We start from the raw sequence: 26,500 nt of genomic DNA, 5'->3' as shown, positions 1-26,500 counted from the left end.
CGCCTGCTATGCTATGTTAAAAAGATAACAGCAGTCCATATTTCTTTTCGCCTGCTATGTATGTTAAAAAAATAACAGCAGTCCATATTTCTTTTGGCCTGTTATGTATGTTAAAAAGATAACAGCAGTCTATATTTCTTTTGGCCTGCTATGCTATGTTAAAAAGATAACAGCAAGCCATATTTCTTCTGGCCTGCTATGCTATGTTAAAAAGATAACAGCAAGCCATATTTCTTTTGGCCTGCTATGCTATGTTAAAAAGATAACAGCAAGCCATATTTCTTTTCGCCTGCTATGCTATGTTAAAAAGATAACAGCAGTCCATATTTCTTTTCGCCTGCTATGCTATGTTAAAAAGATAACAGCAGTCCATATTTCTTTTCGCCTGCTATGCTGTTAAAAAGATAACAGCAGTCCATATTTCTTCTGGCCTGCTATGCTATGTTAAAAAGATAACAGCAGGCCATATTTCTTCTGGCCTGCTATGCTATGTTAAAAAGATAACAGCAGGCAATATTTCTTTTCGCCTGCTATGCTGTTAAAAAGATAACAGCAGTCCATATTTCTTTTCGCCTGCTATGCTGTTAAAAAGATAACAGCAGGCCATATTTCTTTTCGCCTGCTATGCTACGTTAAAAAGATAACAGCAGGCCATATTTCTTCTGGCCGCCTATGCTACGTTAAAAAGATAACAGCAAGCCATATTTCTTTTGGCCTGTTATGCTATAGCAGATGTTAAAAAGATAACAGCAGTCCATATTTCTTTTGGCCTGCTATGCTATGTTAAAAAGATAACAGCAGTCCATATTTCTTTTGGCCTGCTATGCTATGTTAAAAAGATAACAGCAGTCCATATTTCTTTTGGCCTCCTATGCTATGTTAAAAAGATAACAGCAGGCCATATCTCACTTTCTATTTCGAGACCTGAAATATACTCTTAAAGTGCTGTTCCAGATGTATGATGTATTGAGCTATATCAATCAAGATATTATTTAATATGATTAGAAAATTAAAAAAAAAAAATGTAAAAAAATTATATACTGGTATATTTTCCATTTAAAAATATTCCCCTGAAAAACAGAACCAGCTGAATTCGTTTCGGGAATTTCCGTAAGATTTGATCCGTGACATCATGAAGGGAACTCCTTTCGATAGTCAGCGCCATTGTTCATTGCTTCTTTTGTGTTTATTATGGTTAAATGGCGTGTTGTTGGCGGCTGTAGCAATACAAAAGCCGATAAATTTAGTCTTCACGCATTTCCTAGTAATGTTGCTGTGAATAATCTGTGTGTGAATTTGATTAAAACAACGTGAAAATACTGGACAGGAAGAAAATGCCGGAGACCGTTGACTGCAGACACTTTAGTTTCGATTCGTCCGAACTGGCTTGTCGGCTTAAGCGAGATATGAGAATACCATGTGTTATGGCTTTTAAAAAAAGATGCCGTACCAACAGTTTTTCTGCGACACAAAACAAATGACAACAAGCCGACGCCATCCACACCGAAACGACCTTGGGGTGCATATCGTCAATGTCCCAAATTGCGTTATGCTTTCAACTCCGGTCAGTTTGTTTTTTCATGCACGGTTCGTGCAATCATCGAGATCCGATTTGTTGTCATTTGCATCTCGTTCATTTGTGAGATTTTTCTTTACAGTTCGAAAACATTAAAACAATAAAGTACAAACAAGTAAGTATCTATAGCGTAGTCCGTCCCATCCTACAAAAATGTAGGGGTTTTTTGTGAAAAAGAAAAAAAGAAGAAGCTAATTTTGTATGCATCTTAGAAAACAATCGGCTCAGAAATAAATGACTTGTAAATTCCATAGTATGAAAAAAGGCGTTCCCTGTAAAACAGACTATAAATACATTAAATTAATTTTACTATACCTTCCCACAAAGAAAACCTTTTTTCATACTATGGAATGTGCTATAAGTTATTTATTTCTGAGCAGACTGTTTTCACAACTGCACACATAAAAATAGTATTGTTTTGTTATTTCCAAAACACTTTTACTTTTTTTTTTACGTCAAACTAAACTGAAATTATTCGCACTAAAAAACATCTTCATGGATGGATGGGACGGACTAAAAGTCGTTTTTGTTTATTTCTTAAAATTAAAATAAGTTATTTATTTCTGAGCAGACTGTTTTCACAACTGCACACAAAAAATAGTATTGTTTTGTTATTTCCAAAACACTTTTACTTTTTTTTTTTTTTACGTCAAACTAAACTGAAATTGTTCATAAAAAAAACCCATCTTCATTGAGGGATGGGACGGACTAAAAGTCGTTTTTGTTTATTTCTTAAAATTACCGATATCGGGTCCACTTGACTTGTAGAATTCAAGAGTTATTTATCGTCTTCTCTACTACATCACAAGTATTAGAACATACAGTGTAGCAAAATAATTCGCACGAAAAGCTAAAGAACAAAACAAGAATAAAAATTGTAAATTAGTGGTAAGCTGTCTCCACGACCATTTTCATCGTCATCTGTCAGGCCTGTGGTTCGTCGGAAGATGTTCCAGGTTCAAACTGATAAGGCATTATTTGTTGTGTTGCACAAATATTAGTCCAGTCATCATTACTACACTATTCATCATCGAAAGAAGAATCGCATGATCAATGAGCTTGGCAGTCGCTGTCGGTCCCACTTTCGCTTGCGCTGGAAGTCATCTCGTGATAGGTTTCTGTGAAGCGCGTTCCCTTCGTGACGTCATGGCTATTTACAGGCAAATGTTTTTACCGAGAATTTTACTCGGTCGTTTCCGGCAGTGTTCTACGGGAGTGATGTTTTAATACTTTTATGGGACATTTTCGTAATTATTGATTTACATATCGGTGTAAAATATTATTGCAATGAATTAAGAAAGCATTTAATTGTGGAATTTGAAATTTTAGTGTATGGTCTGGCACAGCACTTTAAAAAAAAGTAGGGGAACCTGAAATATTAATGTTAATATCAACTATCAGACCGAACATACGTTTTGACCACAGACATCCTAGTAAAGAACGTTCAGCACCATTTCTCACCAATATTGCCCAAATTGACAGCTCAAAATTATGAAAATGGAAAACATTAGAATGTTTATAAAAACATATTTTATTAAAAGAGCAATACTGAGAGGGTAAAAATCTGAAATTTCAGAACTCGGAACTAAAAAAGTTCAAAGTTCTACATCTTCTACGACAACACTACAAACTGTTATAGGTAAGCTACGTGACCTCAGTCAATGGTATTATCTGATGTAACTGTTATCCCCAGTCATTCACAATATAATCAGACATACTCCACTTGTTTATTGTTATTTCATAGATTTTGATTAGTTAAACATAATAAGGCATTTGATCAAGTAACATAAACTATCTATGTGTTAAAGATAATTTTAAAGTCTGTTCACTACTAATTACAATGATACATCTTTAATGTATCTCATGCCAAAAAACTTGATTACTTGGAAACTGCATTTGGTGTATCATCGTATTTGCTAGAAAAAGTACTCAATCACAGCCAAAGACCAAAAAGATCATTGTCCAATTGTGTAACCAAGTCTGATTGATAATTATGTAACGTAAATTACAAAAAATACATAAAAATAAAATAGATTACAAAACACACAATGTGAATAGTAAACAATGAACATGAACATATTTCATTAATTAAACCATTCAGTTATTTGTTTGTTTTTTCTATTGTCATGTAGTCACATGTTCAGAGTAGTTAAATAACTTAGGTTTTTTAATAATCTGTACATAAAGGTATATAAAGTAGAATGTTGTCATCAGAAATATGAACTTTTAAAATGTGCACTGCAATGTATCATTGGATTCTTATTAAAATAATATGAAGCACAATATATCGAACAAAATACTAAACTAACTTTGAATGTAACGTTAATTGAACGGTAATGCTTGTAAGAAAGCAACAGTAACGTAGATTTCATTTCATTTCATTTTTTTTTTCATCCTAATTTTGAACGCTTCAGAAATTCGCGTAGCCTCATCAACTGTGATCTCGAAACTTCTTTTGCTGCGCCCTTTCGGCTCTGGTGTATTTATTTCGCAGATGATGTCTTCAAACTTTATCCATAATTCATCCGAGGAACTAGGCCATTTGAAAGTTGGTTTTTGGTTAGCCTCGAAGATTCACGTCTCATGAAGGTAACCAGACAATCTTTATCATCTGCATCAATCTGTTTCACGCATCCAATGTGCCAATCGTTGTTATATATTGAGGCAATCCACATATCCTCAGAGAGATCACCGGCTCCAATTGAATTTTCAGAGGACGTACCGGGTGGAGGAACGTCAGCTGTAATAGAGCATTCAGGAGTAAGATCTGCAGGCAGTTGGTCTGTCTTCTCGGGATTAACCGGTGGAGGCAGTTGGTGTTTACCATGTACAGTTGTGACAGTCCAATCGGCATGATACTTTCCTTCCAAACATTGTGCACAATAGCAGGAAACAACTCGAGTTTTTACAACTCCACGACTGACAGGCACCACAGCATGCAGTAGGAGTGTACCTTTAACAAGAACTAGGGTTTTATTGAATTCTGTAATTTCTGAACGAGCTTTTTCACATTCTTCTGCACTGACGAAGATGTACTTAGCACTATGGTGATACTTCTGTCCCCATGTGTAAAACTCTCTTGCACTTTCAATTCTCATTTTGCCTTGCTTTACTGATAAATCAGCCATGCGTTTGGCAGTGCCCCCGACACCATCGCATGGTCCCTTCCCATGTCCACTTTCAAAATAATTCCATGTTGCAGGGACACCCATCAAGCATTTATGATCTGAGACAATATAAAATGCTGTTTTATTTCTATACTGAGAGGATGGGCTGTCCGTCCAGTAATGTATCCAATCTATGGGCCCGAAATCCGCTTGTATATTAGGAACTAGCTTCTTCAGGATAGCATACACTGTCCCTATATTGTGTCCCAAGTCATCCGAGGTAAACACGTAGCTTTTGTGTTTCAGGCCATCTTCAGGAGTTGTCTTGAAATAGACAACCACGGGATGCAAAGTTACAGCAACACTATTCCAGTATGCACTTTGCACTTCATCTGGAGAGCTACAGCTATAATTTTCGGCAAAATCCATTTGAACAAGAACGTGGTTTTTCGGCAAATTGTTTTTCAGATCTGAAATGGCTTTATATTGGTCCTTGACCCTTGATGCATGTGCCAAGAACTCGCATGATTGTTCTGAGACAAGTTTACTAAATTGTTCTTTCTCTATTTCTTCTTCTACAATTCTTGTCCTCTTCCTTCCATCTGGCATATCCACCTTCTTCCATTTTCCATAAACAATCTTCTCCCTGTTCAGTTCTTTCAGAAAATCTACAGGTGATTGATCCTTCAGCTTGCGTCCATATTCATCAGGACTGAGAGGCACATTACAACCTGAAGATTTCATAGATTTCAATAATAATGCCATGTTTTGGTGTCTTTGACAAAGACATTTGTTTCGAGAAATGTATTGTGTTAGGATGATATGTTTCGGTCGCATCCTGCAGAAGGTTGCTAGTGACATCTTCACTGTATTCTCTGACATAAATTTAAGGTACAGATATGAACAGTTGTCATTCAAAACTCTTTTCTGTTTCTTTTCCTTATGTACTGTTTTCGTGTCATTCTTTCCTGGCATCACTCTACTATTGTCATCTCTTTCCAGAAAAGTTGTCAACGTTTTCTGAAGGCATTGGCGTTGCTGAAGTAATCTTGTGATATGGGGAATTCTTTTACACTCCTTGCTTTGTTTTGAAAATCGTTTACGGCTAAAACCTGTCATGTTTCCAAGATAATTTTGCAAACGATATTTCTTTATTATTGCACCACATACAACCCTTTTAACCAGTTGATTTCCTTTATATCCATTTGATATTCGAGCTTGTTTAATTTCTTCACCAATAACATTTGCTAAAATCAACTTCTTGGTGATGCTTTTTGGGACAGTCCTTGGACTCATCCCATGTTTACGAAGTTCTGCCACAACTCTTAGGAGTTTGCATTTCTGGTTCATTTGGGTGGGAATTTACACTTACAATGGCAGATGCATTTTTTTGCTTTTTAACTAGTCTCTCGTATCTCTTCGATACGCATTTATATTTTTTAATCAAGTTATTGTTAAGTGATGTAAGAACATTGATGCGCCTTCTTGATTTGGCTGTGGCACGACTTATTCTTTTCCTTGTCCTCTGCTTTTTATCAGAAAATGGCAGTTTAACAATTAAGGATGGTCTGGCCTTTGCTGGGTCTGTACTTGAAGAGATCTCATCCTCCTGAATAACATCCACATTGATATACGGACTAGAACCACCTTCAGAAATGTTCTTTTCAGCATCCTTTAATCGTTTCCTGTGTTTTGTTACCCATGTTCTGACCTTCTCTCTCCTCTCTCTTGCATCTTTTGTTGTTCTTTCCGTTATAGGTACATAATACGTTTGTACTCTCTCTCTTTCCTTTTTTAGATAACCGTCACCTTCCTTTTCCAATTTTCTCTGTCTATAGTCTCTCTGAATCTCTGCCCTTGATTTTCCCATCCTGAAAATAAAAAAGTCCTTTACAGTAATCTACGTTACCAACATATGTAATCTACGTTACCATTGAAACAAGTACTACACACTGACAAATTCAACAGTTAGTTAATATCTATACATTGGTTCTTAAGGCCAACTGTTAGTAATATGATTTTTGTCAACTAACAATTACATTTTATTCCAAGACTACATTATTTTAGTACACTTAGAATATATATGTAATTTACGTTACCTATACATTGCACACATATTTAGTAATATTCAAAGTAATTGTCTGCCTGCAATTATGTCTGACACTATTTTCAAATCATCAAGTCAAAATTTTGAAGGTAATGTCTTTGGTCTGTTATTTACGACTAATCGGTTATAATCATGAATAGAAAAAAGAACAAACTCGGAAACGATAGCCTATGTTGAACCATTATAGTACAATTTCACACAAACGTACGGTTGTGTTAAAATAAATATATTAAATTATTAAGAAAGATTACATTTATTCACTGACTTACCTTATTTGGTCCAAGATCTTGAACAATTTGTGCGATGCATCTGATTAATATCAGCTTTCAAATTTCGTCACTTGCAAATATTTTCTCCACAGGAAACACGTGTTTTTGGCAAGGGAGACTACTACGTTTAGTGTGATTCAATATAGTCGTACATCCAAATACCAGCTTTCATATTAAACGGCAAACTGTCGTGTTAATAAAAATGTTAACATTTACTGGTAACGTTGATTACATCACGTAAATTACTTCAAGTGCTTCTACACTCCCAGTAATACATTAAAATAATGTAACATGTAGATATATGGTTCATTTAGATTACTTGGTATCACTGCATTGCGTACACAAACCTGTGGGTGGTTGGCGCTATACATTTGTACGATATAGGCGGTCACGTAGATTACATGCTTAACACAACTCTTCAAAATTACACACTGTTTTGCAATATGGAGACAATAATTTGAATTAAATGTAACAAGTGTATTTGTCATCGATTCGGTGATGTTAGAGCTCTGAAGTATGAATGTGTCACGTTTTTCCGTCATTATATTAGCATAGTGAATTAACAAATGAAAATGTAACGTAGATTACTCGAATTTGGGCGACAATGTTCAAAATACTAGAACTTTTTTGTGTGAAAATACATTTATTTAAAATTTTCACATGAATACTATTGAATATTACAGAATCTTAGCAACGCATATGTATTGCAATAGCTGTTGCAAATATTATGTTACGACTGTATTAATTTTGCATGTTGTCCAAGCGACAACGTAAAATTCGCGAAATTACTCCTTTCGATAGATAAATTGGGATTTGTTTTTTTAAAGAACCCAATCTGTTTCTGATTGTCGACGTTAGTACTGGTTTATAGCTTTTAGTAAATGATAACTTGTTATCCTAAAACAATATTTAGAATGGCTAGTCGATGGCGACAATAATTTTCTTAAATTGGGCAACATTGGTGAGAAAGGGTGTCAGGTCTGTTTATCAACACACCGAAACACATTCCATAGTTTGCACATGCATCACGTGCGTGGGGTGTCATTCTCGATTTTGACAATTTCCAGGAAGGTCCATTAATCACTGTAGGACATTATTTCTGTCGATCTTTTTCATTCTGTTGATCATACAGTTGTTATTGTTTTGTTTTTAGTCATTTTTATTGTTTGAATTTGCGATTTACTGATTAAAAAATGTCAACTTTCAAATTTCACTTCTGCTCGATGCATGTGCAAACTATGGAATGTGTTTCGATGTGTTGATAAACACACCTGAACGTTCTTTACCAGGATGTCTGTGGTCAAAACGTATGTTTGGTCTAATAGTTGATATTAACATTAATATTTCAGGTTCCCCTACTTTTTTTGAAGAGTATATAATTCAACAAAAATAATCTGATGTCGGAGTTCACGCATGTGCAGATTCCTTAAAAACAAGTCATATGTAAACAGACCGGTTCATGGTATTTCACGATACTGTTAGAAATGGAGCATATTCTGTGATCTGTATACGTATTATGGGGGCAATTTGCATTAAAATAGTGTAACATTATACAGATGATTAAAAAAACCCACCCCCAAACCCCCCAACATACTGGAAATGCCTTAATGGTCCATTATCAAAATCTGTTCTACATACTACTTGCACAACAGAAAGCTCAATGTCAAAAAGTAATAAAATTGTTTTGTTTAACAACACCACTAGAGCACATTGATTTATTAATCTTCGGCTATTTGATGTCAGACATATTTGAGTATTTGGTGCCCTTAGGCCACTAATATTTTTGTCCCCCACCCCTCCCTCCCCTCATCGAAACCATAACAAAGAATAGATTCTACTATGCTACTTAGTGAAAAAATGGGGGGGGGGGGGGGGGGGGGATAAATCTGGTATAAAGAGCTAGTAGATTCTAATTAATTATTATTATATTTTTTGCTAAATTTTGCCACCCCTAAAAATGTTACGCTCGATTTTTCCACCCCTAAAAATTGGCGCCCTAGGCCTGGGCCTAGTCAGCCTGTGTTAACATTGGGTAAATTCAATATCAAATGTGTATGAATTGGGAGTAAAAAGTGCTGTAAAAAACCTGTTCTTTCTTCTACTTACTTCTTGAACAATCTCATGACGATCACTGGGGCGAAGGTGCCTTTATTTCCCATCCCATCGATGCCATTGTCGGCTAAATGTAACTTGTGTATCCATGGTCCTATAGGAGGCGGTGCTGGGGGGCCCTTTGACTTTTTCTTTTTACCTGACAAACATTTCGGTAGAAATCAAACATAAAATACACACATCATGACTTTAAAGCCACTGGTCCTATAGTTATTAGTGAAAAGATAGTTAATGTATACATTTCAAGCACTGATTAAAGTGACAGACCCTAGTTTTTAAACACTACCTCTGAGAAATAGCGGTTATGGAGACGAGTTTCAGTCTCTTGTTTAAGGGTATTTCCACGTTTCAGCCTCCCAGAGTTTCAGTCTGTTGTAACTTTATCCAAGCATGTTTCTGATTTATAGTTATCCAAACTTAGTGTCCATTTTCACAGGTGGAAACTAGGGTCTGCAACTTTAATGCCTGTGCTATAATCGGAACTCTCCGAAGTGAAAATAAAGGAGAAAAAAAAAAATGCATGTCAGTCTTAAGTTCAGCCCGTGAGCGTTTTGCTAATGTTCGCGAACTGTTTGATTGGTTCCCAACATTGTCATTTGTTAACCGTGAAGCAAATAAATCAGTCTGGTGGACATTTTTCTGCTCGGTCTGGCTGATCACAGCCCAGGTCTCACTACACAGTTCACTTCCGGGTGAGAGTTCATTCATCACGGTCGACTAGTTCCTAATTGTGACATATATTGTGGTTAACATATTCACTTCTAGTAATTAGGGAAGAATTAAAATAATTGATCTTTTTCAATGGTAAGCCCTCTGGCTGGATTTTGCCCATGTTATTTTGTAATATTGTGCATTGACCTTTTAGGACATGGGTGTATAGCGGAAGTGCCGGTGGTTGTGAATGGGTTCCTGAACCAGCTGTTCGGACTGGTACTACAGCCCGATGTGGTCACACAGCTAAACAACCGATGTGGTCACACAGCTAAACAACCGATGTGGTCACACAGCTAAACAACCGATGTGGTCACACAGCTAAACAACCGATGTGGTCACACAGCTAAACAACCGATGTGGTCACACAGCTAAACAACCGATGTGGTCATACAGCTAACCAACTGAGAGACGGAAATGTTCTCAATTTTGGAGTGAAAATAAATATATATATATCTGTTCGCAATGGTGTATGTTGTTAGTGCCAACAAGAACCCGTTCTATTGCCAATCTTCATTTGAAGTTGGGCAATTTAACATGGATTTCAGTGGCACATGACATCTGTGTAATAAGACCTCAGACCACATGGCCAACTTGATATAATTTAAAAAGTAATAAACACATAGAAATAAGAATTTTTTGTTATTTACCTTTCTTCTTTTTCTTGCTTGTGTTAGATGATTTCCCTCCATCCTCTGTGGAGCTTTCACCGCTTGTACCAGCTTTAAACCGATTAGTTTTTTCTGAAAATAAACAGTACTTGTAATTAATTAGACTGTATCATATTCTGCTAATGGAATACGAGATAATAATTTTAACAGTGCTGATCAAAATGTTGCAGTGTTAAAATATAGTCATTTTACAAAGGTTAGACAGTACAAGGGTCACACTCTACAAAGGTCAGACTGTACAAGGGTCACACTGTACAAGGGTCACACTGTACAAGGGTCACACTGTACAATAGTCACACTGAACAAAGGTCACACTGTACAAGAGTCACACTGTACAATGGTCACACTAAACAAAGGTCACACTGAACAACGGTCACACTGTACAATGGTCACACTGAACAAAAGTCACACTGAACAAAGGTCACACTGTACAATGGTCATACTGCACAAAGGTCACACTGGACAAAGGTTAAACTGTAGAATGATCACACTGTACAAGGATCACACTGTACAAGGGTCACACTGTACAATGGTCACAATGTACAAAGATCACACTGTACAAGGGTCACACTGTACAAAGGTCACACTGTACAAGGGTCACACTTTACAATGATCATACTGTACAAAGGTCACACTGTACAAGGGTCACTCTGTACAATAGCCACACTGTACAAAGGTCATGCAGTACAATGCTCACACTGTACAAATGTCAAATACTACAATGCTCACACTGTACACATAACACTGTACAAATGTCACTGTACAAAGGTCACACTGTACAATGATTACACTGTACAGAGGTCACACTGTACAATGGCCACACAGTACAATAGCCACTCTACAAAGGCCACACAGTACAATGGTAACACTGTACAAAGGTCACACTGTACAAAGGTCTCACTATACAATGGTCACACTGTACAATGGCCATAAAGTACAAAGGTCACACAGTACACTGGTCACTCTACAAAGTTCACACAGTACAAAGGTCACTCTACAACTGGCCATACAGTACAATGGTCACAGTACGGTACAAAGGTCACAGTACAGAGGTCACACAGTACAGAGGTCACACAGAATAGAGGTCACACATAATATAGGTCACATGGTACAGAGGTCACACTGTACAGAGGTCACACTGTACCAACCTTCTTCCAGTTTCCGGAGTTTCTCTTCCTCTGCAAGTCGCACGATCTGTGCTCTGTGAAACGCCTCCATTTCCGCCTGGTCAACGGGGAGTTTGATGAGCTCCAGCGTTCCTTCACATTCCAGGTCATTCCCATCCAAATAGAGTTCTCTGAAATAAACAAACAAATCCTTCTTTAAAGGTTCACTTTGTGATAAAATTATTAACTACGTATGGTTTAAATATATTTTACTGTACACTTTGTATTCCCAATAACGAATAAAAAGTGTTATTACTACTTTATTTGCTTTCACTTAATTTAATAGTGCTAAAATTTATGGAAGAATTGTGCCTTTGATGATAAAAGCATGAAACTTGGCATGAAGTAAGAACACACCAAAATAGTTATTTTTAGATATAAGAACAGTGTAGATTTTTTCCGTGGTTGCCATGGTTGCCCTTTTGTAAAAAGGCCTCCATGATCACAACATAATCTAATTCAGGGGTTTGAATTTAGCTTATTATCTGTTCTTTACACAATTAATTGTAATGATTTATTAATATGCATTTCCACATCATGTAGGGGTGCTGGTAGGGACAAATTCGAAGGGCAACTCCAGAGTATGAGCCAAACGGAATTATATTTATTAAGAAACTACATGTATGGTGTCTATATGTTCTTTTCTGGTAAATAGCTCAATATATAATTATAGTGCAAATATTTACAGGCTTCATACTAAACTGATTTATACATGTAGGTAGGTCATTCTACATATAGAGGTGCAGTTTGTTAAACACTCCAGGACATATCTTAAATGAGAGAAGGTTGTCTATGGGAAAGGGTGGCGTTTCTCCCCATTTACTATATTCTTTGTTGTTTAATTAATCATTTCGGAATTTTAATTATGAATTTCTAGTACCACTAAACTCAAATAGAGAACAAATTGGTATTTTTCAATTGCTTTCATTCACAATAAATATAAGTGTCTTACAAAATACCTACGCTAAAGGTTCCGAACTTTCTCCGAAAACAAGGACGCCTTATAAGTGACATCATTCTAATGTTTTCAGTATCAACACTATAGAGAAAATCAAACAAATTAGATCACTATTCAAGAGATAATCATACAAACTATTTCATTATTCCAGAGAGTTAACTCTTGTTCCTTTTTCCTTCTTGCCAAAAAGCAATTTTAATGCAGGATTTTCAATATGTGTTTTAATATAAAACTGAAATAGTCTTTACTGGAAATGAAAACATACATAAGTAATGTCATCTCATGACATTTGACTACAACTTGACAAAATATTTTTTAGATCTGGTTTTAACTTTATTATAATTTTAAGGGGCATAGGAAAGTGCCAAAATGTGGGTGTGGAGGTGAGGTAGGGTGCGCGCACACACACACACACATCTTAAAGCCTGGCTTATATATAATGCTGGCAGCTTATAATACACCAGAAACTTGGGTACATCCCAGGGCTTGAGCTTATGAAATTGCTACCAGCAATTTTTAAATGTTTTTACCATAAGGCAAAATACTCACCGACGGAAATTTCGAGCCTGCCTCCTATGGCAATTTTAAATTGGCAACTTTTGCAACGAATATAAAAACCACAAATAATCCCTTCAAGTGACAGCAGACATTTTTATCCATCAGCAAAAAACTGGCTTCGGTCAAGCCCGTGACTGATGGCAATTCATATACTGCAAGTATGGCAATTGCCACCCAATCTGATTAAAATTAGCTCTACTGGTCTACCAGTAGATCTAACAGCATTGCATGGACTCCCATGTCCAGTGACATTTCATCTATAAATAACAATTTAAATATCGACCAATTAGACTTTGCCTTTTATAATGTTATTTGGGAGCATACAAATTCTAAAAATATCAGGCGAGACTATTTATGTAATAGGTGAACTTGTTGGTCTCTTTCAACATTAAAAAACAGGGGAAAAAGTCCAGTAATAAACTCTGGATTGTATAGATTTTATGGCCATACCATCACGTTTTGTAGTTTTTTTGTCTTGAAACAAATTTTATATAAAATTTTATTTTGAAATTAGTTTCCGGCACTATTCGTAATTCACCCAAATCGTTTCGTATACCCTCGGCATAATCCCAAATGTTTTCAAATTCTTTTCAAATCACTGGCATGATTTTGCTGTTAGATCCACATGTAATAGTGGAGCTAATTTTAATTGGATTGAGCATCCACACCAACTGCACTACATTTTAAAACTACTGACCTGACAGCTGTGGTGGAAATCAACTTTCCAAGGAGTCTTCCGCTCGGAATTCCGAGACCGCAGAAACAGAGACTGAGAGACAAGACACTGCTGTTATCCTGCAGTCCCTGACACAGATACATTACTCCTGTATCGCCAAACCTGAAAAAGTTCAAAGTTAATTTTGTTTAACGACACCACTAGAGCACATCGATACTAGAATTAAAAATATAAATATATATAGTCAATTAGTGCAGTCCCTGACAGAGATATATTACGTCTGTATTGCCAAACCTGAAAAAGATAGTTTATTTTGTTTAACAACACCACTAGAGCACATTGATACTAGAATTAAAAAAAATATATATATATACAGTCAATTAGTGTAGTCCCTGACACAGATGCATTATCCAGGTAATCGCCAAACCTGAAAAAGTTAAAGCGGCATTCCCTGGAATATTTTTATTATTTAAGCATATAGAATAGAAAATCCCATTACGTTTGGTGCATATAAGACACCGCACTCCGAATTGGTTTCACTACACTGGCTTTTCCAAGTTAAAAATAAACCCAGTATTTTGAAAGTGGGACACTTTTGGCGGGCGCCCACTGGGCTAAAAATAGCACGGTTCGGCTATTGTTGCATTACAAAAACCGAGCGGATTCTAGCAGTCAATTCCTAGCAGCCAATTACTCTAGCAGCCAATTTCAGCAGACACTCATGTCGACATTCTAAACATCGGACTCGTACGCCTTTCAATTGTTACCTGTATTTCACACTTTTAAACACACTGTTATGCTAATTTTTATTATTCACTACAACTTAAGAATTTTAGAGTTTTAAAGAGTATCTTTATATAAAAACAACACAAAAACAAAATAACAGTCAAGACTAATTTTCACAGTCTTATTGTTACTAATATCCGTTTAAATATAACTGTTTTATTAAGCACTTTTATAATATCTGAAGTATTACTTTAAAAATCCTTCTGTATTACGGTAATATAGGATGTCCAACTAGTTTCGTATAGACCACACCACAACACACATTATAAAAGGCGTATGAGTCTGATGTTTGTTTAGAACGTCGCCATGTGTGTATGCTGAAATTGGCTGCTAGCGTAATTGGCTGCTAAAAAGTGGCTACTAGAATCCGCTCGGTATTACAAAATGGCGAGAATTGTTCTAACTGGCTAGTAAGCATTTGACGATATGCGCTAATGATGACAACTCGCGAGTGAATTAAAAGTGCAGTTATGCTTGTATTTGTACTTAGAACTTGATTGTATACGATTGAAACCAGACAATGCAGCTTTAAGTTTAATTTAGTAGCTTAGTATAACAAAAATCAATGTGCTCTAGTGGTGTTGTTAGACAAAACAAACTTTAACATTCTTTTATCACAGAAAACAATAAAATGCTCATTATGGTCAGTCATTACATATATAGAGGGTAATAAACGAGTTACCAGTTATTATCAAACTTATATCTCGAGTGAAATAATTTCCAGTTATCATGAGCTTTAGCGAGTGACAAATGAAACTTATTTCACGAGGGACATAAATTTGATAATAAATGGTACCGAGTTTGTTATTCTATTTATTACTCCAGCTATTTTGTCTTTAAAAGCCTTTATTTTCGACACACATGCATGTACATGTATCAAAACAATGTAAAGTACTTTACACACTGTTTGTATTTTAATCACATTCACAGATAATGCTAAAAAACACGTTGTTTATTCTGCTAAACATTTAACACTGAAAACAGTCGTAAACGCAAACTCTTTAAACTAAATGACGTCATTTTGTGTGTTTGCCAAATCATGATGACGTCATATTTAGTACCAACAAGATCATTGGTTTGTAAGCGTCAAATCGTCTAAAAATATTGTACGTTACACCAATGTAGAATATTTCTCACTGAGAAAATATGGAAAATATTTTCCCTGTTATGAAAGAAAGAAAGAAAGAAAGAAAGAGAAAACAAAAGTAAAGTGTGTTTTATTTAACGACGCCACTAGAGCACATTGATTTTTTATCTTATCATCAGCTATTGGACGTCAAACATATGGTCATTCTGACAGTTTTTTAGAGGAGACCCGCTGTCGCCACATAGACTACTCTTTTACGACAGGCAGCAAGGGATCTTTTATTTGTGCTTCCCACAGGTAGGATAGCACAAACCATGGCCTTTGTTGAACCAGTTATGGATCACTGGTCGGTGCAAGTGGTTTACACCTACCCATTGAGCCTTGCGGAGCACTCACTCAGGGTTTGGAGTCTGTATCTGGATTAAAAATCCCATGCCTCGACAGGGATCTGAACCCAGTATCTACCAGCCTGTAGACCGATGGCCTAACCACAACGCCACCGAGGTCGGTAGAAAGAAAGAAATGTTTTATTTAACGATGCACTCAACACATTTTATTTATGGTTATATGGCGTCGGACATATGGTTGAAGACCACACAGATAATGACAGAGGAAACCTGCTGTCGCCACTTCATGGTCTACTCTTTTCAATTAGCAGCAAGGGATCTTTTATATGCACCATCCCACAGACAGGGTAGTACATACCGCGGCCTTTGATATACCTGTCGTGGTGCACTGGCTGGAACGAGAAATAGCCCAATAGACCCACCGATGGGTATCGATCCCAGACCGACCGCGCATCGATTGAGCGCTGTACCACTGGGCTACATCCTGCCTCCTCCCTGTTATGAGTGCCCGCTGTCCTAATAAAGTTGCTTGTTATAGTCAACAAATAAATATTATGGAGGGAACTATACTTACTGATCAACAATCAATACTTACTCATTATAATCCAAATTTAGAGTTGTCAAATTCTGATTAGATGAAAAACATCTGGAAAAAAGAAGAAAAAAGTCAACATTTAAATTTATAAATACAGTGAAACCTGTCTAAACCGGACCACGTCGGGGACCTAACATTTACCTGATTTAGACAGGATCAGGTGTTTAGGGGGTCACCATGTCAGAATTTAGAATTTTCAGGACCATGAAACTTGGCCGGTTTTGAAAGGATTCCGGTTTGTTCAGGGTCCGGTAGCAATTAATGAAAAGTTATTTTCCTTCAAACTGAAATATGTTTCCTTTTTGATTTCCATGTTTGTTGGACTACAAGGAGCACGGAACCTCATCTCTCACTTGCTGATCCAGGGAAGGAATTCATGGAAGGAATTCACGGAAGGAATTCAGGGTTTCAGACGAGGTGCCCTTTTTGAAAAAAAATTCAGTTCTTATATTAGTTGTGTAACAGCATTCTTGCAGGCAGGATGTGGCACAGTGGTAAAGCATTTACCTGATGCGTGATGGATCTAGGATCGATCCCCGTCGGTGGACCCATTGGGTTATTTCTCATTCCAGCCAGTGCACCAAGACTGGTATATTAATGGCTGTGGCATGTGCTATCCTGTCTGTGTGGTGGTGCATATAAAAGAACCTTTGCTAATAGAACAATGTAGTGGGTTTCCACTCTTAAGACTACACTGTCAGAATTACCAAATGTTTGACATCCAATAGCCGATGATTAATAAATTAGTGTGCTTTAGTGATATTGTTAAACAAAACAAACTTTAACTTAATTAGCCTTCTTGTTTCAAGATCAAGTCAGTTTGGGTTTTTTCGGGGGTTTTTTTTAACATGAAAACCAAGTGACCTCCCCCACCTCAACACCAGTGCTCACATTATCCTTGCTAATATATGTAGGTACTCTTTTTTTTAATTCTGGACATAGATAATAAGAGTGGAAAGCAGCTGCTACCATTCTGTAGGCTACTCTTTTCGATTAGCAGCACAAAGGAAGGAAGGGAAATGTTTTATTTAACGATGCACTCAACACATTTTATTTACAGTTATATGGCGTCGGACACATGGCTAAGAACAACACAGATATTGAGAGAGGAAAGTCACCTATTACCACTTCATGGGCTACTCTTTTTGATTAGCAGCAAGAGATCCTTTATATGCACCATCCCACATACTTGATAGTATGGTACATACCACAGCCTTTTTTATACCAGTTGTGGAGCACTGGCTGGAATGAGAAATAGCACATTGGGATCACCGACGAGGATCGATCCTAAACCGACAGTGCATCAAGCGAATGCTTTACCACTGGGCTACATCTCAATTAGCAGACAGGATGTTACATACCACAGCCTTTGTTACACCAGTTGTGACGAACTGATGGGAATATATCTTGGACCAACCATACATCAGGCAAGTGCTTTACCACTGTCCAACCCCAGTGATGATGAAATAGGTGGGGAGTATATTAGTCATAGTGGCAATGATGTAAGATTGTAGTCAAAATATTGTCATACCTACAGTATTGAAAGATATACTAAAATCAGTCCTCGCCACACAAGCTTGGACAGTTTTTAGGACAGTTGAAAATTTATCACCTTGGAATAAAAATGTTTAAAGAATTTCATTTGAAACTTCATCGGACTGCTCACCTGGCATCATTTCAGGAGAGTGATCTTCAGCTCGCCTTGATTTTGCTCACAGTGAGGACTGAAAATCCATTATATATTTGGAAATATATCACAGAAAAACCCAGATGACTAAAATATATCTCACAACCACCAAAAACAAACTGATCCATTAATTATAAACAAGGGAATTTGAGGCACTTTGAAGGGGAAAGATGTTGACCAGTAGCGTTCGCTTGATGCGTGGTCAGTCTAGGATCGATCCCTATTGATGGGCCCATTGGGCTATTTCTCCTTCCAGCCAGTGCACCATGACTGGTATATCAAAGGCTGTGGTATGTGCTATCCTGTCTGTGGTATGGTGCATATAAAAAATCTCTTGCTACTAATGAAAAAATTTATGTTTTCTCTTTAAGACCAGACAGCCAAGTTCCAATCTAATTAAAATTAGCTCCACTATTACATGTGGATCTAAAGACAGCCAGTTGGAGCTCATGTCCACCAATCAAAACCTTACTTGCAGAATCCTGCCAGTGATTTAAAAATAATTTGAAAACATTCCGAATTATCCTGAGGGTATACGACATGTTTCGTGTGAATTACGAATGCCGTAAAACATGTTTTATTTTATAAAATAAATAATTTGTAATGTAAAACTGAAGACTGATTTAGGTTTTTTTAATTTTATAAATAAATAAATAATTTTTAATGTAAAATTGAAGACTGATAACCCACCCCGTACGTATTGGTATGGTTCGCTGTACTGCGGCCACTAAAATAGACTCGCCCGATATTTTTAGAATTTGTATGCTCCCAAATAACGTTATAAAAGGCGAAGTGTGATTGGTCAATATTTAAATTATTATTTACAGACGAAATGTTACCTGGACATTGGGGACTACGCAGTGTTGTTAGTTTTAAATCACTGGCAGGATTCTGTAAGTAAGGTTTTGATTGGTGGACATGAGCTCCAACTGGCTGTCTTTAGATCCACATGTAATAGTGGAGCTAATTTTAATTAGATTGGCCAAGTTCAAGGGAAAAAGTGTGTAATCCCCACCCTGCACCATGAATCCATGCCTGAGCTGTGTAACTTACTTGGCGAGTCTGTTAATGGAGTAGGCCTCAATCAGACAGTCAACCAGTTCAAGCAGACGAATATTACAAAATGGTTTCTCTAATAACAATGCCTGCAAAATAAAACACACAAAAATAATATCACAAATCCTCTATTCCAGAAATGCCGATGTTTGTTTAGCTAATATGGTACAAACAATGCCTTTGGGGTTTACTATATGCACAGTTACATATATATCAAATTATGAAATAGAGATAAATATCTCCCATGTTATGAATATATTTAATGAATAGAGAGAAACAGAGTGGGGAGGAAGAGGGAGATGAAGGGAGGGGGAGGAAGAGGAAGAGGAAGAGAGAGAGAGAGAGAGAGAGAGAGAGAGAGAGAGAGAGAGAGAGAGAGAGAGAGAGAGAGAGAGAGGGAGGGAGGAAGGGAGAGGGGTTAGGGAGAGAGGGGGGGGACAGCCAGACTGCATGAGAGAGAGAGAGAGAGAGAGAGAGAGAGAGAGAGAGAGAGAGAGAGAGAGAGAGAGAGAGAGAGAGAGAGAGAGAGAGAGGCAAAGTAGACCATATCACATTTTGGTTTTGATGTCTATGATTTTAGATATCATGTTAATTGACATTTCACTTTGCTTATTTCTGGTCTACAGATGTGATCAATACTTACAAGAGATGCACAATTTTCATATGACATTGGATAATTCCATATATGGAGATCCTTCATTTGGTCGTACCGGATCTGGCGGAATGCGACTAGCAGAGGTTCGACTAATACAGGGTGTTCAGGTTCCGGATTTGCTGACTCTAATATAAACTGTAAACAAAGAATACACCATTTAAGAGATATTCAACAATGGGGTTTGCTGACTCTAATATAAACTGTAAACAAAGAATACACCATTTAAGAGATATTCAACAATGGGGTTTGCTGACTCTAATATAAACTGTAAACAAAGAATACACCATTTAAGAGATATTCAACAATGGGGTTTGTTGACTTAATATAAACTATACTACCGACCAAAAATAAGGGAACAGGTGAAATTATAGTGAATGTTTTATTTCGATTAACGTCTGGAAAACCAATTTGGGGCGTGTATATCAATATCTGGTGTGTCCACCATTTTGGGCGATGCATGCTCGACACCTTGATGGCATACTGGTGATTAATGTACGTATGGTTGCCCTGGGTATTGCCCGCCATTCGTTCTAAAGGGCTACTGCAAGCTGGGCCACGTTGGCGGGTGCTGGGTCCCTGGCGTACACTCTCCGCCCGAGAATGTCCCACAGGTGCTCTATAGGGGACAAATCGGGGGACTTAGCGGGCCAGTCGATTGTCGGTATGCCTTGTTGTCGTAGGTAATCGGTGACTATCCGAGCGCGATGTGGTCTTGCATTGTCGTCTTGAAATTCAAAATTTCTGCCAATATTTCTTGCCATTGGAACAACGACAGGACGCAAAATTTGGTCCAGATATCTCTGGCCAGTCAAATTTCCATTAACAAATCTGTTCGCCTGTCAGGTGTGATCCCTCCCCACACCATGACACTACCACCCCCATACCGATCATGGTCTAGAATTGTAGCTCGGGCATATCTCTCGCCGCTACGTCGCCAACAACGTTTTCTGCCATCTGTGAATCTTTGGCAGAACCTCGATTCGTCTGTAAACATGGTGTAACGCCATTGTCGCACAGTCCGTCCCTGGTGTTGCCTAGCCCACCGTAATCGTTGCCGCCTATGTTGAGCTGTTAGGGTCAGATCCCTTCAGAGGACGCCTCGCTTTCAGGCGGGCTTTGTAGAGTCTGTTCTTGACGGTCAATGTTGAAATTCGCCTTCCTGTTATTGTACGGAATTCACTGTTGAAAGCAGCAGCTGATTTGAATCTATTGCGTACAGCAATTAATGTTATGGTACTATTTTGTCGAGGTGTCGTCTTTTTAGGCCTGCCACGCCCAGGTCTCGTTGCAACCCCGCCAGTTTGACGGTACTTATCCCACAATCTAGAAATTACACTTTTTGATTTACCAAACATTCGGGCAACTTGGCATATTGACGTACCTCCCTCTATCGTACCGACAATTCGCCATTTCGTCTCTTCATTAAGGTATCGTTTTGGGACCATTTTCACGCATGTGATTACCTCACTTGCATCGGTGTTTGTGAGTTCCACCATAGGCACATACACATGATCTTCTGTGTGCACGTGCATCACATGCTGTTCATGCATGATGTGAAATTTCATTTTGATCAGATGAAGCGTTCAGATGCAACGCCACTGTATTGTAACAGTGCATGTCAACGATAGTTACATTCACATTAGTCGTTCCCTTATTTTTTGTCGGTAGTATATAAACAAAGAATACACCATTTAACAGATATTCAACAATGGGGTTTGCTGACTTAATATAAACTGTAAACAAAGAATACACCATAATATCACATGATACGTATATGATACAGAAAACGTATATAATAGCAATACAAAAATGTCTTATAATAATCATAGAAATAACTTGATCTTCTAAAGTGATTAAGTGGAAATTATGACTGCTGACCTGACTAAAACATCAACTTAAATAGCCTGCCATGCATTTACCGCTGTAGTGACGTATATGTACCATGTTTCTGACTATACAGAGCCTCCTGAACGACATTTTCTTGTTTAATACATCAGTGTCAATATAGCCAATTTATAACACATTTTATTTACAGTTATATGGTGTCAGACATATATGGTTAAGGACCACACAAATATTGCGAGAGGAAACCTGCTGTCGCCACTTCATGATATATTCTTTTTGATTAGCAGAAAGGGTTCTTTTAATAAGTTTTATATGCACCATCCCACAGACAGGGTAGTACATACCGCAGCTTTTGATATACTAGTTGTGGTGCACTGGATAAAATGAGAAATAGCCCAATGGGCCCACCGACGGTGATCAATCCCAGACCAACCGCACATCGAGCGAGAGCTTTACCACTGGCGTATGTCCCGCCCCCAAAATTGTTGGAAAACAAAATCCAGTTTGGGCCAAGTACTATGTATACATTAGAACTAACACCTAGACATGGCATGGTATCGGCCAATTTATCATAAAAAGAAAAGAAACATTTCATTTAACAATGCACTCAACACATTTTAATTAATCATATAGCATCAGACGTATGGTTGAGGACAACACAGATGATGGCAGAGAAAACCCACTGTTGCCACTCCTCTTCAATTAGCAGCAAGGGATCTTCTATATAGGCACCGTTCTACAGATAGAATAGAAAATATACCACCACATTTGTTACACCAGATGGTCGAGCACTGGCTGGAACAACAAAATGACCCAATGGGCTCACCAATGGGGATTGATCCCAGACTGACCTCGCATCAGGCTAGAACTGCTATTGGAGACAAAGACACAGTGGAAGTAAGATCCAATTTGAACCCACCATACCTCTCACCACCCACCACCCACTATAAAATAATCTCTGGAAAGCAGTAACGACACCCCATCATATATGGTAAACTATGGCTATTTGGTGTCAAGATACATGTATGGTTATTTTAACACTTGCTCAAGAACTGAATTGATTGGAAGCCTACTTCCCCCATATACATGTAGTCTACTACTTCAGACCCATCCATGTGAGCACGTCATGGGTGATTTATTATAAATGTATGCCCCACTGGCGTAGGAAGCGGGGGAAAGGGGACATGTGCGCCCCACTTTTCAGATATTTTGCTTTATATTTGCTTTATAATAGTGTAAAAGTGTGCCCCCCCCCCCCCCCCTATTGTTTGGCACCTTCCTACGCCACTGCAGACCCAATCACACCTCAAAGGAATAGTGCTTTACCACTAAGCTATATCCCTCCCCCACCCCCTCCCCAACAAAGAAACAACAAAAGAGAAATGGTTCTTACTTTGCTTAGACATTTTTCCTGTTCAATGCATTCTTTAATAATGTGTCTTATACTAGCACTCGGCTGTGATCCAGTAAACACACAGTTGCGATCATACTGCTTCAACAAGTTCTTCATAACAACTAGATCCCTGGATTGAACAGATTTCTTCCCTTTTCCTTTGCCCTTGCCTTTTCCTTTTCCCTTGCCTTTTCCTTTGCCCTTTCCTTTTTTCTTACCCGGCATCTAAAAAACAAAAACAAAAATAATTATATAAAAAAAATTTTTTTTATAAAAAGTATGGAAAACATTGCAAGTACACATACGGTACATGTAGTTTTTAAATATATACTGTGAAACCTCTAAAAACTGGACCCTCTAAAACTGGAATTCCCTCAAAACCGGACGTTTTTCAACATCCCTTTTTAAATATATGTGCAGAATAGAACCTCTCTAAACTGGATACCTCTTAAAACTGGACGTTTTACTTGTAGAGGCACTGATTTTCCGCGATCACGGAATCGCGGAAATACCTGTCTGAAACGGAATTCCCGATTTTTTTCCAAAACATTATTTAACTTTAAATAGCGCATTTGATTAATTAAATTTATTTTTCAAACTAGAAACTATGGACACTTCGCTTATTCCCGGCAATTTAATGAGAAAAAACGAACATTGTGAGCTAAAATTGTCCGATATTTACTCAAGTGAAAGATATATTATGTTATGTTTGCTTATTAATTTTTAACATTTGCGGCATTGCGATATTTCCGATCTCACAAAGGAATGCAGTAATTGCATATTGTATGCCAGGCTTTGTTCAAAATAAATTGTACAAGGGAAGTGGTTTATAGTGTGATCGTTTGTAATTATTTTCCCGATCATATCGTAAAGAAAACAGAAAATGTCCGAAGTCTGTGTCGTGGCGTATTCGTGTTTAAATTTAAACCAAAAATAAATACAAACTACTGACATGTTTTGCCTCATTGCATATTTATTATTTTATACCAGCAATTAATTGCGGTGTGTGTGCATGTGTGTGTGTGTGTGTGAAATAAAAACAGAATTTGTTTAATACTGAAACGGAAAAAACCCGGAATTTGTAACATTATGAAACGGAAAAGGGAAAAATCTGAAACGGAAAATCAGTGCCTCTATACTTGGTCCAGAGGGTGTCCAGTTTAGAGGAGTTTCACTGTATGTATATCTGCTAGGCAATTTTAATAATATTGTCAGACCACTTTAAAGCATCTACTAAGTTATTAAATTTTACCATTTCAAAATATCTGCCCTTAGACATTTTTGGAAAGATCTCCTGAGATTATCACTGTTCATTAGTTGGGATGGAAATGGAATTAAATGCAGATTGTTTTGAAAACCTTTTAAGTTTTATACTGAAATATTTTTAATAGTCATATTTTTTTATATTGGATATTTTATAATTGTTTATGAATTTAGTGACTATAGTAATTTGGCAAACATATCTTTTAATTTTTTAATTATGTTAGGATTAATTATTAAATAAAAATACTGGCTGTATGTACAGGATTTTGTTGAGAAGCTATCATTAAAATATATTAGGTCTCACTGCACAGTTGACTTCCGGGTGAGAGTTCATTCATCACGGTCTACTATAGTTCCTAATTGTGACACGTTATAGTTCACATATTCACTTCCTGGAAATGGTGAAGAATTAAAACGATATATATATGTGTATTTAATGGTAAGCCTTCTGGCTGTATTTTGCCCATGTTATTTTGTAATATTGTGCTTTGACCTTTTGGGACATGGGTGTATAGCGCAAGAGACAGCTGGAGTGAATCGGTTTATGAACCACCTGTTCGGATCGGTACTACAGCCAGATGCGGTCATATAGCAAAAAACTGAGATTGAAATGTTCTCAATTTTTTAGTGAAAACAAATGCTTATATTATGTATGTTTACAATGGTGTATGTTGTTAGTGCCAACGAGAACCCGTTCTATTGGCAATCTTCATTTGAAGTTGGGCAATTTAACACGGGTTTCAATGGCAGATGATATCTATGTAGTGAGACCTTAACTGAAATTACCAAAATACTGTGTCTATGGATGGATATTTTACCCATAAAAAGTAAGTCATATTTAAAGTTACATAACCAACACGACATCTGTGTTCTTTCCAAAACTAACTATTCTTAATCGACGTTATGTAATTTCGAAAACTGGTATCATCAACATATAATTAGTATGCGACACGAAACTGTATGATTTGACAGGGTCAATCATATTCGTATACACAATAAACTTTAAATTATTGTTTACTACTATTACATGAAAGCAGTATCCTTTCAAAGTTAAAACAAATTAGCAAATGATTTACCTTTCAGTTGGTTTGTTGTCACTGTTGTTAACTATACTGTATGTAATTTCACCAGTGAAAAGCTTTTTAAGGGGAGATAAAACCCACCAAAGAACGCGGAAGTAAATTGTGGAATACCCTGGAACAATTTGAAGTGAGTAGGCCGAACCTTCGTTTAAACTAAAGAATATGGACAAGTACGTTTTGATTAATGCAGGGAACAGTTGTTTTTAACATCTTGATTAGCGATATTTGTAGTCAATTGAAAATCGATTAGCTACTACTGTTAAATGTTTTAAAATTGTATAGCGATCTCTAAAACTTGCAAAGCGAATCACGACCGTGACGACGCGATATTGAACAAAACGTTCTCTTTACAGTCACTGTACAGCATATTAGTGTTAACAAAGTATAATGGGTTGATGCTAGAAGGGAAGAATTATTTCGATTTTTTTATATAAACATATTGGGCCCGAAATGATTTATTAAATTAATCCAGAACATGTGTGGGCCTTTGAAGTTTGATTAGAACTCTGAAATGATGGGAGCAGGTCAACTCCGCCCAAAACCAACTTGCCCCAGAACCAACTAGCCCCAAAACCATTTTGCCCCAAAACCAACTTGCCCCCTCCATTCGCCCCAGTCAGCTCGCCCCACACTATTTAGTCTCATATTTTCTGGCAATTCCTTAAATATACCAATATTTTAAGCAACGAGTCCCGCTCTAATACCACAACAATGCACACAAGTCTGAGTCCAATACCTTTACATCATCATTTTTAAGTATATAAGTGACACAAAAAACAGTCCACATATTACT

At 37.2% G+C, this 26,500-nt stretch overlaps 1 protein-coding gene across 1 annotated transcript in view; it reads right to left on the bottom strand.

The window, feature by feature from the left end:
- Nucleotides 1-25,746, bottom strand: part of LOC121371050 — a 31,903-nt gene extending 6,157 nt beyond the window's left edge. Inside the window, exons 1-9 of the mRNA XM_041496673.1 lie at nucleotides 25,702-25,746; nucleotides 23,363-23,587; nucleotides 20,113-20,259; nucleotides 19,467-19,558; nucleotides 16,727-16,777; nucleotides 13,933-14,073; nucleotides 11,702-11,850; nucleotides 10,533-10,625; nucleotides 9,166-9,310 (exon numbers count right to left, since the gene is read on the bottom strand). Coding sequence (XP_041352607.1) covers nucleotides 9,166-9,310; nucleotides 10,533-10,625; nucleotides 11,702-11,850; nucleotides 13,933-14,073; nucleotides 16,727-16,777; nucleotides 19,467-19,558; nucleotides 20,113-20,259; nucleotides 23,363-23,587 — 1,043 coding nt within the window. The 5' untranslated portion in view covers nucleotides 25,702-25,746. The remainder of the gene's footprint in view (nucleotides 1-9,165; nucleotides 9,311-10,532; nucleotides 10,626-11,701; nucleotides 11,851-13,932; nucleotides 14,074-16,726; nucleotides 16,778-19,466; nucleotides 19,559-20,112; nucleotides 20,260-23,362; nucleotides 23,588-25,701) is intronic.
- Between the last annotated feature and the right edge of the window lie 754 nt (nucleotides 25,747-26,500).

Source organism: Gigantopelta aegis, chromosome 1 (genome assembly GCF_016097555.1).
Source record: "Gigantopelta aegis isolate Gae_Host chromosome 1, Gae_host_genome, whole genome shotgun sequence".
NCBI lineage: Eukaryota > Metazoa > Mollusca > Gastropoda > Neomphalida > Peltospiridae > Gigantopelta > Gigantopelta aegis.
The sequence above is the reverse complement of the archived record's forward strand: the minus strand, read 5'-3'. Positions and strand labels throughout refer to the sequence as shown.